The sequence below is a fragment of the Thunnus albacares genome, chromosome 21 (assembly GCF_914725855.1).
Source record: "Thunnus albacares chromosome 21, fThuAlb1.1, whole genome shotgun sequence".
Classification (NCBI taxonomy): domain Eukaryota; kingdom Metazoa; phylum Chordata; class Actinopteri; order Scombriformes; family Scombridae; genus Thunnus; species Thunnus albacares.
In genome coordinates this window covers 2,055,796-2,067,974 of record NC_058126.1, presented here as the reverse complement: position 1 = coordinate 2,067,974, position 12,179 = coordinate 2,055,796, and the positions used below count along the sequence as shown (strand labels likewise).

The window sequence follows — 12,179 nt, the reverse complement described above, 5'->3', positions numbered from 1 at the left end:
GTTATGACTTTGTTGCCATATTCTGTTTTTCTGCTCAGTGCTTTAAGATCAACTGCTTCACAGTGTGTCCCCCTCATACTGAAAACACAAATATTAGACCTAATTTAATACTTCATTTCTTAAAAGAGTGGAACAGAGTGGCTAAAAGTCTTTCCTTATTTAACGATGAGCTACAATTACTGATAGAGTACGAAATACTTGATTGGCAGCTCAGTCAATCACTCATGAATTCAATTTTATCCCATTTTTACATCCATTTACTTGAATTAGATGGAGGCAGAATCAGAAAAGACAATAGAACATAGACGTATTTTATGGATAATTTCATACTGTACTGTCTGATACACAAATCTGTTTTCAGTTTTTGGACTTTTTCTCTAATCTTTGATTTTCGCTGAAATATTGGATCATTTGAACATTTATTGAAATGAAAGCATGTGAGAAGTTCAGAGGGAAAAATCACTATTTGGTGGAGCTGTTAACAACTCATAGACATGTGAAATGTGACCCCGACTACACACTGCTTTTTGTAAGACGTCAAAAGACAAAAAGGTTGGAAACCACTGGTTTCATCTTTAACAATGTGTTGTATTTTAAAAGCTTGTTATATTATCCATTGTGTCAAATCTTCATCTGAAAAGTAACTAAAGCTGTCAAATAAATGTAGTGGAGTAGAAAGTACAATATTTCCCTCTGAAATGTAGAAAGTAGCATCACATGGAAACACTCAAGTACAAATACCAATAAATGTATTTAGTTACTTTCCACCAGTGGATGCAGAGGGTTAATCATGCAGTCTGTAACCTGTGTTGTTTGTTCCTGCAGGTCTGTGTAAGCTGATGGAGGCGGAGCAGTCAGTGTCTCTGCTCTCTGAGGAGCTGGTGCTGAAGGAGCAGGAGCTCGCCGTCGCCTCCCAGAGGGCGGACGAAGTCCTGCAGGAGGTCACGGCTAAAGCACAGGCTGCTGAAAAGGTTTGATACAAAACTAGTTAACGTTTACAGTTTGTTAAAGCCCTTGTGTGTACATTTTTAAAATTATTAATTAAATTAAATTATTCTGATGAGTTTTTGTTTGTAATTTGATTAACAAGGTGTCGTCAAACAATTTCAAGTCCTTTTAGTTTTACTTATTTTTTATTAATTACAATTAATAAAATAATATAATTGTTTTTTGGTCACTTAAATCTTTATTTGCAAACGATCTGCAGGATTACACAATGACAATAAGAGAAAATAACAAAAAATACACACACACACACACACACAAAATATTTTAGGAAGTTCAGTCACATCTTTTCCATCATCCATGAAGTCCTGTTGATTCGTTTATTGGCGTCTCTGATCCCATGTTGCTATTCTGAGACTTGTATAAAGTCATTTTTTCCTGTTTTACCTTCCAGTGGTTCTCCTTGTAGTGTCAAAATATGTCAGTTTCATCATTAAGAAGATTTATTCAGCTATTGTTTGCCTTTAATCTTTGTCAGAGGTGCTGCCTTCCTCTAATTTCTCATAATAATACACTCTAAAATTGTTAAAATTGGACACTACCATTTTCCAAAACACTGTTATTTTCTGACTTTTCCAAAAAATATGTGTAATAAATTAGCAGTGGATTAATTGACTCTGTGTAATGTGAAAGAAACGATGACCTCACAGAGCATCGTCACCATCTCTGCAGCTCTACAGAGACAGATGATCATGTTACTCTGTGTCTGCTGTTAATGTGTTAGTCACAACTACTTTATAAAATGATGATATATGATGACTTTAATTTATTCTCTCTCTCTCTCTCTCTCTCTCTCTCTCTCTCTCTCTCTCTCTCTCTCTCTCTCTCTCTCTCTCTCTCTCTCTCTCTCTCTCTCTCTCTCTCTCTCTCTCTCTCTCTCTCTCTCTCTCTCTCTCTCTCTCTCTCTCTCTCTCTCTCTCTCTCCAGGTGAAGCAGCAGGTGCAGAAGGTGAAGGATAAAGCTCAGCTCATTGTTGACGAGATTGAAGCCGATAAAACATCAGCAGAGTCCAAACTGGAGGCTGCAAAACCAGCACTGGAGGCTGCTGAGGCTGCACTGCAGGTCTCACACACACACACACACACACACACACACACATGCTTCTCCTCTCTGTGTGTGCGCTTCATTTATGCGTCTGGACCCTGATTCTCTAGATGCTCCTCAGCTGGACGAAGCATTTTGCATGTTGAACGACTTTTTTTGTCAAATGAAAGGTCAATTTTCAGTCAAATTTTATAAAGCACATTTTAAAAACAACAAAAGCTGAGCAAAGTGTTGCAATCAACATAGCAAAAGCCATAAAACAGAATAAAAACATAAAAACACTTGAACAGACAAAAAGATGAAGAAAGGCGTCTCTATCAGCTGATGTTCGTTGGTTTCTACGCTGGTTTTTAACGGAGCATAAAGCTCATATGGCAGGATGAAAGTATATTAAATATCATGTTGGCTGCGTCGTTTCTCTACAGACCATTAAACCCGCGGACATCGCCACCGTGAGGAAGCTGCAGAAGCCTCCTCATCTCATCATGAGGATCATGGACGCCGTGCTGCTGCTGTTCCAGAGGAAGGTCGCTGACTCTCACGTCTGCTTTCGTCCAGTTTGTCATTAGAGGCTGAAGAGACGTGTTTGTCCTTCATCTTCATCTTCATCTTCATAGTTCTGTTTTGTTTTTCCCCGCATGTTTGCTCTCAGATCGACACAGTGACCTCTGACCCTGAGCGTCCGTGTCCGCGACCTTCATGGGCCGAAGCCATGAAGCTGATGCAGAACTCGGCCTTCCTCAGCATGCTGCTCAACTTCAGCAAGGTCACACACGCACACACACACACACACACACATTTATATTATCATACATGTGAGGATCATCAACAACATTCTCCAGCACCCTTACCTCAAGTTTTTTTGTGACTATCGGGGCCAAAAATGTTTGATTTTGCAGCAGCTTTTCTCAAAAATTGCAATACAATTTGCAATGTTTTATGCACTCTTTGTGCAGTATTTTAACTCTTTCCTCCTATGAAGAGTCATATATAATCACTTCCTGCGTGCTGCAATGGCATAAAGTTACCACGACACGAAACACAACAATCGGTCCAAATCACAAGCGCTCTCTTAATTGGTCCATTTCATGAATTGGCAAAAAGTTGCAGTAATTTAGCAAAACTGCAAGCTCTTGCAAATATTGTGTACATTTCTTGAATTTGCATTAAATATTGCGATCATAAAATCACAGTTTCCTGGAGGGACTGACTGGCTGCAACTAGGGATTAGTTTCTATAAAACAATTATCCAATTATCACCATAATTGCTGATTAAGTCTGTGTCGATCAATTAATCTTTGCGGCTCCACCCTAAACCTGATTCTATCTTTAACCCCACAAATGGTCCTTTTGAAGAAGTGATGACTTGACAAAATGTGCTCACAAATATAGAACAAACAGCAGAAATTGAGAACTGGCCAAAATGTCCTCAGTCCCAAGGTCTAAATCTCCAATTGGTCCTCACAAAGCCAGACGTTCAAATACACACACACACACACACACATCTATGCGTATCAGTGTGTGTCTGAGGGAAACTCCCTTCTCATCTTATCACACTGCAGCCATCACCTGCTTTTATAGTGCTGACTATCAGTGTGCACACACTTAATACCTGCTAAGCTGTGGATTAGTGGAGCTGCCACTGATCGTCTGTATGTTTAGAGCTGGAAAAACCCTGAACTATGTATGTGTTTATGTGCTGGTATTTCTATCCTCCTGAGGACCAGTTTTAGTTTTACAACATCGTCTGACATTTTGACTGGTCCTCGCTTCTTCAATGGACTGTTTTGAAGGTTTGAAGACATTTAGTTGTGATGGTTTAAGCGAATATAATCTATATTTCTATCCCTCGACAGTCTGATGTGTCAGTGTGTAATGTGTTGGTTGTGGCTCGTAGTGATGAACCTACAGAGAATTATCAGTGTCTCTGCAGCTCCTCTCGGCTTTATGGAGCTTTATAGTGAGTTTCAGCTCATTGTTTATCTGCAACTTTACTGTTCTGGTTCACTCTCAGCGTCTCATAGTGTTGTTTTCAGAGAAAAAGCTGTAAAAAGCCGCTGTACACTACCTGCTCAGCACCAAACAGACACAGTTAGCTGTAGACTAGCTGGTGAACATAGTGGAGCATTTAGCAGCTAAAGAGCCAGATATTTCCCTCAGGAGTTGGTAGAGAGTAAAAACAGAGCTAAAAGAGAGTGAATATTGGACTCACATTCACCAGGTGGACAGAAACACGACTCCACATGAATGATAATGTTGCTCCGTAACTGCTGGATGTGGAAATAAGCAACTGTTTGCTAACAAGTTCAACATATCAACTTAAAAGCTGATGACATGTCAGAGTTAATGTTCACTACTTGTTTCAGATAAAAACCAGTGGTCAAGCTGGGGAATGCATTATGACAATGAGGATCCTCAGTATGTGTGTTTCAGCCTTTCTGTACATCTGTTTCTCTTGCTCACGATAAGATTTTTGAATATAGGTGTTGAGATGATGCCTTAGACAAATATCTCCATCTTCACTTTGTGATTTAGTCCTAAAATCTGACCCACAGAATCTAGTTCTGGTGGTTTATGGCAGTCACCTGTGTTATAAACCTTTTAAATGCTAGATAGGGGAACTTAAAATAAAGTGTTACCATTTTAACGAGGTAATGGCACTTTTGTTTGTGGAAAAATTATCATTCAAAGCAGAGTATTTTTATGTCTTAAAGGACCAGTCTGTAGGATTTAGTGGCATCTAGTGATGAGGTTGCAGATTGCAACCAGTTGGATACCCCTCCACCTCCAAGCAAAACTCGTAAAAAATGTGAAAGTCCCTCTCTAGAGCCAGTGTTTGGTTTGTCCGTTCTGGGCTACTGTAGAAACATGGCGGGCTCTGTGGAAGAAGACCCGCTCCCTCTGTAGATATAAAAGGCTCATTCTAAGGTAACGGAAACACAATGATTCTTATTTTCAGGTGATTTTACACTAATTAAAACATATTTATGATGTTATATTCCATTTCTGCCAAGTTTGTTCCTCTAGATGCCACTAAATTCTACACACTGCACCTTTAAAACGTCTATTGAATTGCTGTTGAACGTTTGTGACCTCTATTTTTGTGCTGAGATCACACTGCTGTTAAATCTTTCACCCTCTGAAGCTGTTTTCTATGATGTTTAACACACAGGTGATCCAGCCAGTGAGAAAACGGCATCTACATCACTATTAGTTTACTGCACTGATCTGTACTGTGTGTTTGTGCTGCAGGACTCCATCACAGGGGAGGTGGTGGAGCTGCTCGCTCCCTACCTGGACATGGACGACTACAACATGGAGTCGGCCAAGAGGATCTGTGGTAACGTGGCGGGACTCTGCTCCTGGACTCAGGCCATGGCCGACTTCTTCGCCATCAACAAGGAGGTCCTGCCGCTGAAGGTAAACACAGAGGACTCAAATATTTACAGACTTTATGTACAAGACAATGTTGTTGTAAGTGGTGTAACAACAGTGTGTGTGTGTGTGTGTGTGTGTGTGTGTGTGTGTGTGTGTGTGTGTGTGTGTGTGTGTGTGTGTGTGTGTGTGTGTGTGTGTGCGTGCAGGCTAACCTGGCCCTGCAGGAGGCTCGTCTGGTGGTTGCTCAGGCTGAGCTGACTAAAGCTCAGGAACAGCTGGATGCCAAACAGCAGGAGCTGGATGCTGTGCAGGTAAAACACACACACAATATAATTAGACTCCCCTCTGGCAAGCCCAGTTGGTCTCTCCCACTTCCTGCCTGCCACAGTATAAGAGGCCATCTTTACTGGCGCCGCTTCCTTTGGCCAGGAGAGGACATGAAAAACAAACATAATTTAAAGCAAGTAAGAGTTAATGACAGAATGTTAACCAAAATGCATGCACTCAAATTAGCAAACAAACTGTCAAATAATAATAAAGTGTATGAGAACAAAAGGCTATTTGTGCTGTCATTACTACATTGCTAAACAGAAAACCACTAACACTCGGTGTCGGCATGTGGTGCAGCCGCTACATTAGGATTTGATGTTGTTTAAATACTCTAATTGCTTGTCCAAATTGCCAGCATTGGTTGGGGGAAAAACAATGAATACTAATCGCGAAGGCTGTCACAGTTTTATTAACTAACCAACCATTTATGATCTATAACTCTAAAAAATGTATAATGTGTTTTCAGTTTACTGGGAACTGGATCTTTCTCTCTCGTATGTGCTACTTATTTTCATTCATTTAACCCTTTATTATAATTATCATTACTTTCTACGTCATGTAATGTAACAGTGTCAACTCCTGTGATCCTGAGAGGATATAAAGATTTATTTGTTGCCATGTACCAACCAGTCCCTGAATATCAATAAAAACTCAAATGTCATAAAACAAAAAGTAAAATAATCAGGTGTGGAGTTAGAAAACAGTGAGGTTACCAGACCTCTATAGCTCTTCATCTGTGCTGAAGCTCTACTAGCATTACACACCACAATATCTGACTGATGTGTGGGCCGTCCAGTTGTATTGTGGGTAATGTAGGCGTCAGGTTCTGAAGAATGCACGGATTAAAAAAGACGATATCTCTGTTTCAGCTGCATCAGTTTTGATCTTTTTTTTTTTACAAAACCGTCCATCATGAGTCTGATTATGTTATCGGAGTGAAATGATAAATCTGAGTCGTCGTCTTTGAAATGGTTTATCTCAACTCCATGAATTTGTATTTGCTGTTCTTGCATTCATACCATCGCTTTATCCTGTTAATGTATTTAAGTGTATAAATAAGCGATGTGACCTGATCTTTAGGCGCTTTACGACGCCGCCATGAAGGAGAAGCAGGACCTGCAGGACGATGCCCAGGCCTGCCGCCGCAAGATGGCCAACGCTACGGCTCTGATCGATGGGCTGGGAGGAGAGAAGGTCAGCTTTTACCCATCAATCCCTTCATCCATCCATCCAAACATCCATCCATCCAAACATCCATCCATCCATCCATCCAAACATCCATCCATCCATCCATCCAAACATCCATCCATCCAAACATCCATCCATCCGAACATCCATCCATCCATCCATCCAAACATCCATCCATCCATCTATCTAAACATCCATCCATCCATCTAAACATCCATCCATCCATCTATCTAAACATCCATCCATCCATCCATCCAAACATCCATCCATCCAAACATCCATCCAAACATCCATCCATCCATCCATCCATCTAAACATCCATCCATCTAAACATCCATCCATCCATCTAAACATCCATCCATCCATCTATCCATCTAAACATCCATCCATCCATCATCCATCTAAACATCCATCCATCTATCCATCTAAACATCCATCCAAACATCTATCCATCCATCATCCATCCGTCCATCCATCCATCTCCTCCCCTGGTGTTGTCCTTTTTCAGGTGCGTTGGACAGACAGCAGCGCTGGGTTCCAGACTCAGATCAAACATCTGGTCGGGGACGTCCTGCTGTCCACAGGCTTCCTGTCCTACGCCGGTCCCTTCAACCAGGAGTACCGCAGCCTGCTGCTGGAGCTGTGGAAGAAAGAGATGGAGGAGAAGCTGATCCCCTTCAGTCCTGTGAGACCTCAGACAGTCACCTCACTGACACGTTAACTCTTTCAGTCACCATCTGCTCTGATTATATTCTGAATACCTGCTCACTGTAGCACCTGCGTTCACTCACACAAATATTTTAATATATTTCTGTTTTAAAATGAAGACATTTCAGTTTTTGAACAGTTTTTTGGACAATATATATATTTAAACAGACATTTTAGCAGCAGATGTGAAATGTGTTCAGTAGTTTTGTTAATTGGCAACAAGTTTCAGGAAAATGGTGAAACATCAAAGAAACTGGTCGCTTGTTTTTCTGTGTGTTGAGTTTCAGTGATGATAGCAGAACTAGAAGTGACTGAATATAATAAGTGAATTGGAGCAGTAAAAGAGAAACTCAGAGTATTACTCTTTACTTTTGGAATTATTGCATGTAAATGTATGTTTTACCGAATTAACCACTCTTATAGTACAGGTAATTGTTTTACACACCTTTTATTAGCGGCCGGCCTTTATTCATCCATTCCTGTCTATTACTTAAATACTGGCTTTTATTTAAGAATTTACAGAAAGTTAAAACCAACAGTTTCTTCTGCAGTTATTCATTTGTTCATCCATTTAGTTTATTCACACATTAATTATCCCCCTTGTCAGACTACTGTTATAGGTCTTAGTTTAATTAGTTTCATTCTATGTTCTTTTCCGTCACGGCTTTTTATGTTTCATATCATCATTAGATGCTGTTTATCTTTTGCTCTGTTGTTTTGCACGAATAAAATAAAAACTATAGGATGTGAATCCTTAGAGAACACAGTGATGGAAGAAATACCTTTACTGCTGTAAAAGTACATAAGTATTATGAGCTTGATGTAGTTAAAGTATTGCAGTAAAAGTAGTGGTTTGGTCCCTCTGACTGATATATTGTTGTATTTTAAAAGCTTGTTATATTATCCATTGTGTCAAATCTTCATCTGAAAAGTAACTAAAGCTGTCAAATAAATGTAGTGGAGTAGAAAGTACAATATTTCCCTCTGAAATGTAGAAAGTAGCATCACATAGAAATACTCAAGTAAAGTACAAGTACCTCAAGACTGTTCTTCAGTACAGAACCTGAGTAAATGTACTCTCTTACTTTCCACCACTGAACATTACAAGGTCACACAGCCATATCTGTCCCCTGCAGGACCTGAATGTGATTGGTCTGCTGGTGGACAATGCCACAGTGAGCGAGTGGAACCTGCAGGGTTTACCCAGCGATGATCTGTCCATCCAGAATGGCATTGTAGTGACAAAGGCGTCACGCTACCCGCTGCTGATAGACCCCCAGGGACAGGGCAAGACCTGGATCCAGAACAGAGAGAGAGACCAGCAGCTGCAGGTGAGTTTTACACCCTCTTTCATAAATCTACCTGCTGGTGAGGAGCATACACACCACAAAGACACATAAAGTGAAAATAAATCTGTGTGATTTCCTTTTCTCTCTCTCAGGTGACGTCTCTGAACCATAAATATTTCCGTTCTCACCTGGAGGACAGTCTGTCTCTGGGGCGCCCCCTGCTGCTGGAGGATGTAGGGGAGGAACTGGATCCCGTCCTGGACAATATACTGGACAAAAACTACATCAAGTCTGGATCCACTTATAAAGTAAGACAGCTCCAACTACACTAGACACTAAACAGGAATTCATCCTTTAGTTTTTCTTCTGCTGAAATGAATCAAATGATAAACAGTAACACTCTAAAACTCCTCCTGCAGGTGAAGGTAGGAGATAAGGAAGTGGATGTGATGAAAGGCTTCACGCTCTACATCACCACCAAGCTGGCCAACCCAGCGTACAGCCCCGAGGTCAGCGCCAGGACGGCTGTGGTCGACTTCACTGTCACCCTGCGAGGGCTGGAGGACCAGCTGCTGGGGCGAGTCATACTGCTGGAGAAACAGGTCACTACTAACTACTGGATGTGTAAATAATAAAAATATATCAGCTTGAAAGGTGACAATATGTCAATGTTGAGTTCACAACTTGTTTCTGCTGCCCCCAAGTGGCCAAAAAAATCAGTTTAAGGTTTAAATCAGCAGATTTAAACCTTAAAACGTCTACATAAATTCATTCAACCTTGTTGGTCCCGCCAGGAGCTGGAGGCGGAGCGAGTGAAGCTCCTGGAGGAGGTGACATCCAACAAGAGGAAGATGCAGGAGCTGGAGGACAGTCTGCTGTTCAGGCTGACCAGCACACAGGGGTCCCTGGTGGAGGACCAGTCTCTGATCGAGGTGCTGAGGGTCACCAAGACCACCGCTCAGGAGGTACAGTTGTCTGTTTCAACATGTCAATACCAAAGTGCAAAAAGCCAGCTCCATAAATAAATGATTTCACCAGTTTGGTGTGGAAGAACTTGACTGAACTTGACCTCAACACCATCCGCCACCTTTGGGATGAGCTGGAATACCGAATGTATGGAAGATAGATTTCTTTCATGGTCATTGAACAAAACCTCTTAAGAATCATATAAAAGTTACAAATAGAAAGTGAATAAAAATAATTTGAAACTGAAAAATTACCCCAAATGCAAAACTTGCAATAAAACTATACGAGACCAACATTTGATTACAGTAATCTCTACTTTTCTGTCACTGATCAAGATTTCTCTTTTGCTGTCACTTTGTTCAGTTTTTGCTACTGAATTTTCAGAATCTAATCCTATACGACTGGGGACCAGGCTTTATGTAACCCAACATCAATGTAGGACCTCATTAATGCTCCTGTGGCTGAATGGGAGCATTTTCACATTTCCCTGCTTTTCCTACCAGCTTATCCAAACTCTATGACCAACACATGAAATAAAAGCACAAAGGAAAACAAGTAAAACTCTTAAAACCAAACCAACTTCATCTTCTTGTCCTCCAGGTGAGTGAGAAACTGTCAGTTGCCGCAGAGACAGAGGTAAAGATCAACCAAGCCAGGGAGGAGTACCGTCCAGTGGCCACCAGGGGGAGCATCCTCTACTTCCTGATCGTGGAGATGTCACTGGTCAACGTCATGTACCAGACTTCGCTGCGGCAGTTCTTGGGGCTCTTCGATTCATCCATGCAGCACTCTGCCAAGTCGCAGCTCACCTCCAAACGCATCAGCAACATCATCAACTTCCTCACCTACCAGGTACCAGCTAGTTTTAGTCCACATTGAAGGTGTGACCCTCATATTTCTGACAGACATTATATCTGTTGAGGCAAATTTAAAAAAATCAATTCACATACTTACCTTTCTATTGTAAATGTGTAACTGGCCAATCAGCACTCATTGTGTCAACCTAAACCATTTGTAAAAACAGGTTACATCTGGTTGTGATTGGATGTAAGCTGCAGGTGTAACTGACTGTTTGACCCTCCCTCAGGTGTACTGTTACACAGCCAGAGGTTTGTATGAGGAGCACAAGCTGCTCTTTACTCTGCTGTTGGCTCTGAAGATCGACCTGCAGGACCGAAACATCTCGCACACCGAGGTGCTCACCTTCGTCAAAGGTTACACACCCATCCATATATATATATATATATATATATATAAACAGTATATATATGTATACATTGTGTAAATTATTCAAGTGTGGACAGTCTGCTACCTTAGCAATAGCCTTAGCAATCTATCCATCCATTCATCCATCCATCCATCTTCCCTCTCCGCCCCTTCCTGTCCTCTTTCACTATGTTGTACCTTCCATGTCTTACCAAATCTTTTCTTTATTCTCCATTCCTTTCCCTCTGTGCTTCTTTTCTTTTTTTACTGAAGTAATGTCACAGTAAGTACTTTGTGTGTAGGCGGCGCCTCTCTAGATCTAAACTCTGTTGAATCCAAACCACGGCGCTGGATCCTGGATCAGACCTGGCTCAACCTGGTGCAGCTGTCTGGCCTGACACTGTTCAATCAGATCCTGACCCAGGTACAACCCAGACCCATGGTCATTAGAGCAGGTAAAGCTGAAACACACAGATTGAAAGAAGTTATGTTCCGGTATGTCTCAGGTGGGCCAGAACGAGCGTGCCTGGAGGACGTGGTTCGACCATCCGGCCCCAGAGGACGCCCCGTTGCCTGATGGGTATGAGGAAAAGCTTGACACCTTCCGGAAGCTTCTGCTCATCCGAAGCTGGTGTCCCGACCGAACCATCGCTCAGGTCTGACTGCTGAACACTGTAGTTCACCCACAACAAAAGACTGGATTTCATTACAGGACAGATCAGAATCAGAGTCAGCCTTATTGGCCCAGTATGTTTACACATACAGTTTCTAGTGGATCTCAATGTGCTTACATGTACAACACAAACATATGACTATTATGTACAAGCAAGTAGGTGAAAAAATAGACGCACAGAAACAACAAATGGACAACAACATATAAGTCTATACAGGTCAAACAGTTTCTGTAGACTGTAAACAAGGATACTAGTAGTATGTTGTGTAAAAGAGCTGAAATAAATATTGAATGGCTGATGTAATAAGTTACTATATATACATATAGTAAGTGGTTATGTATAGTTTATGCATGTGTACATATCTGTGTACAGTTAAGCCTGCTCAAATATA

At 41.3% G+C, this 12,179-nt stretch overlaps 1 protein-coding gene across 1 annotated transcript in view; it reads left to right on the top strand.

The window, feature by feature from the left end:
• Window positions 1-12,179, top strand: part of dnah5l (dynein, axonemal, heavy chain 5 like) — a 64,261-nt gene that overhangs the window by 44,061 nt on the left and 8,021 nt on the right. Inside the window, exons 65-80 of the mRNA XM_044339121.1 lie at window positions 826-971; window positions 1,933-2,067; window positions 2,475-2,576; window positions 2,702-2,815; window positions 5,302-5,469; window positions 5,634-5,738; window positions 6,838-6,951; window positions 7,454-7,630; window positions 8,790-8,984; window positions 9,095-9,250; window positions 9,362-9,544; window positions 9,737-9,907; window positions 10,509-10,760; window positions 10,996-11,122; window positions 11,417-11,538; window positions 11,621-11,770. Coding sequence (XP_044195056.1) covers window positions 826-971; window positions 1,933-2,067; window positions 2,475-2,576; window positions 2,702-2,815; window positions 5,302-5,469; window positions 5,634-5,738; window positions 6,838-6,951; window positions 7,454-7,630; window positions 8,790-8,984; window positions 9,095-9,250; window positions 9,362-9,544; window positions 9,737-9,907; window positions 10,509-10,760; window positions 10,996-11,122; window positions 11,417-11,538; window positions 11,621-11,770 — 2,417 coding nt within the window. The remainder of the gene's footprint in view (window positions 1-825; window positions 972-1,932; window positions 2,068-2,474; window positions 2,577-2,701; window positions 2,816-5,301; window positions 5,470-5,633; window positions 5,739-6,837; window positions 6,952-7,453; window positions 7,631-8,789; window positions 8,985-9,094; window positions 9,251-9,361; window positions 9,545-9,736; window positions 9,908-10,508; window positions 10,761-10,995; window positions 11,123-11,416; window positions 11,539-11,620; window positions 11,771-12,179) is intronic.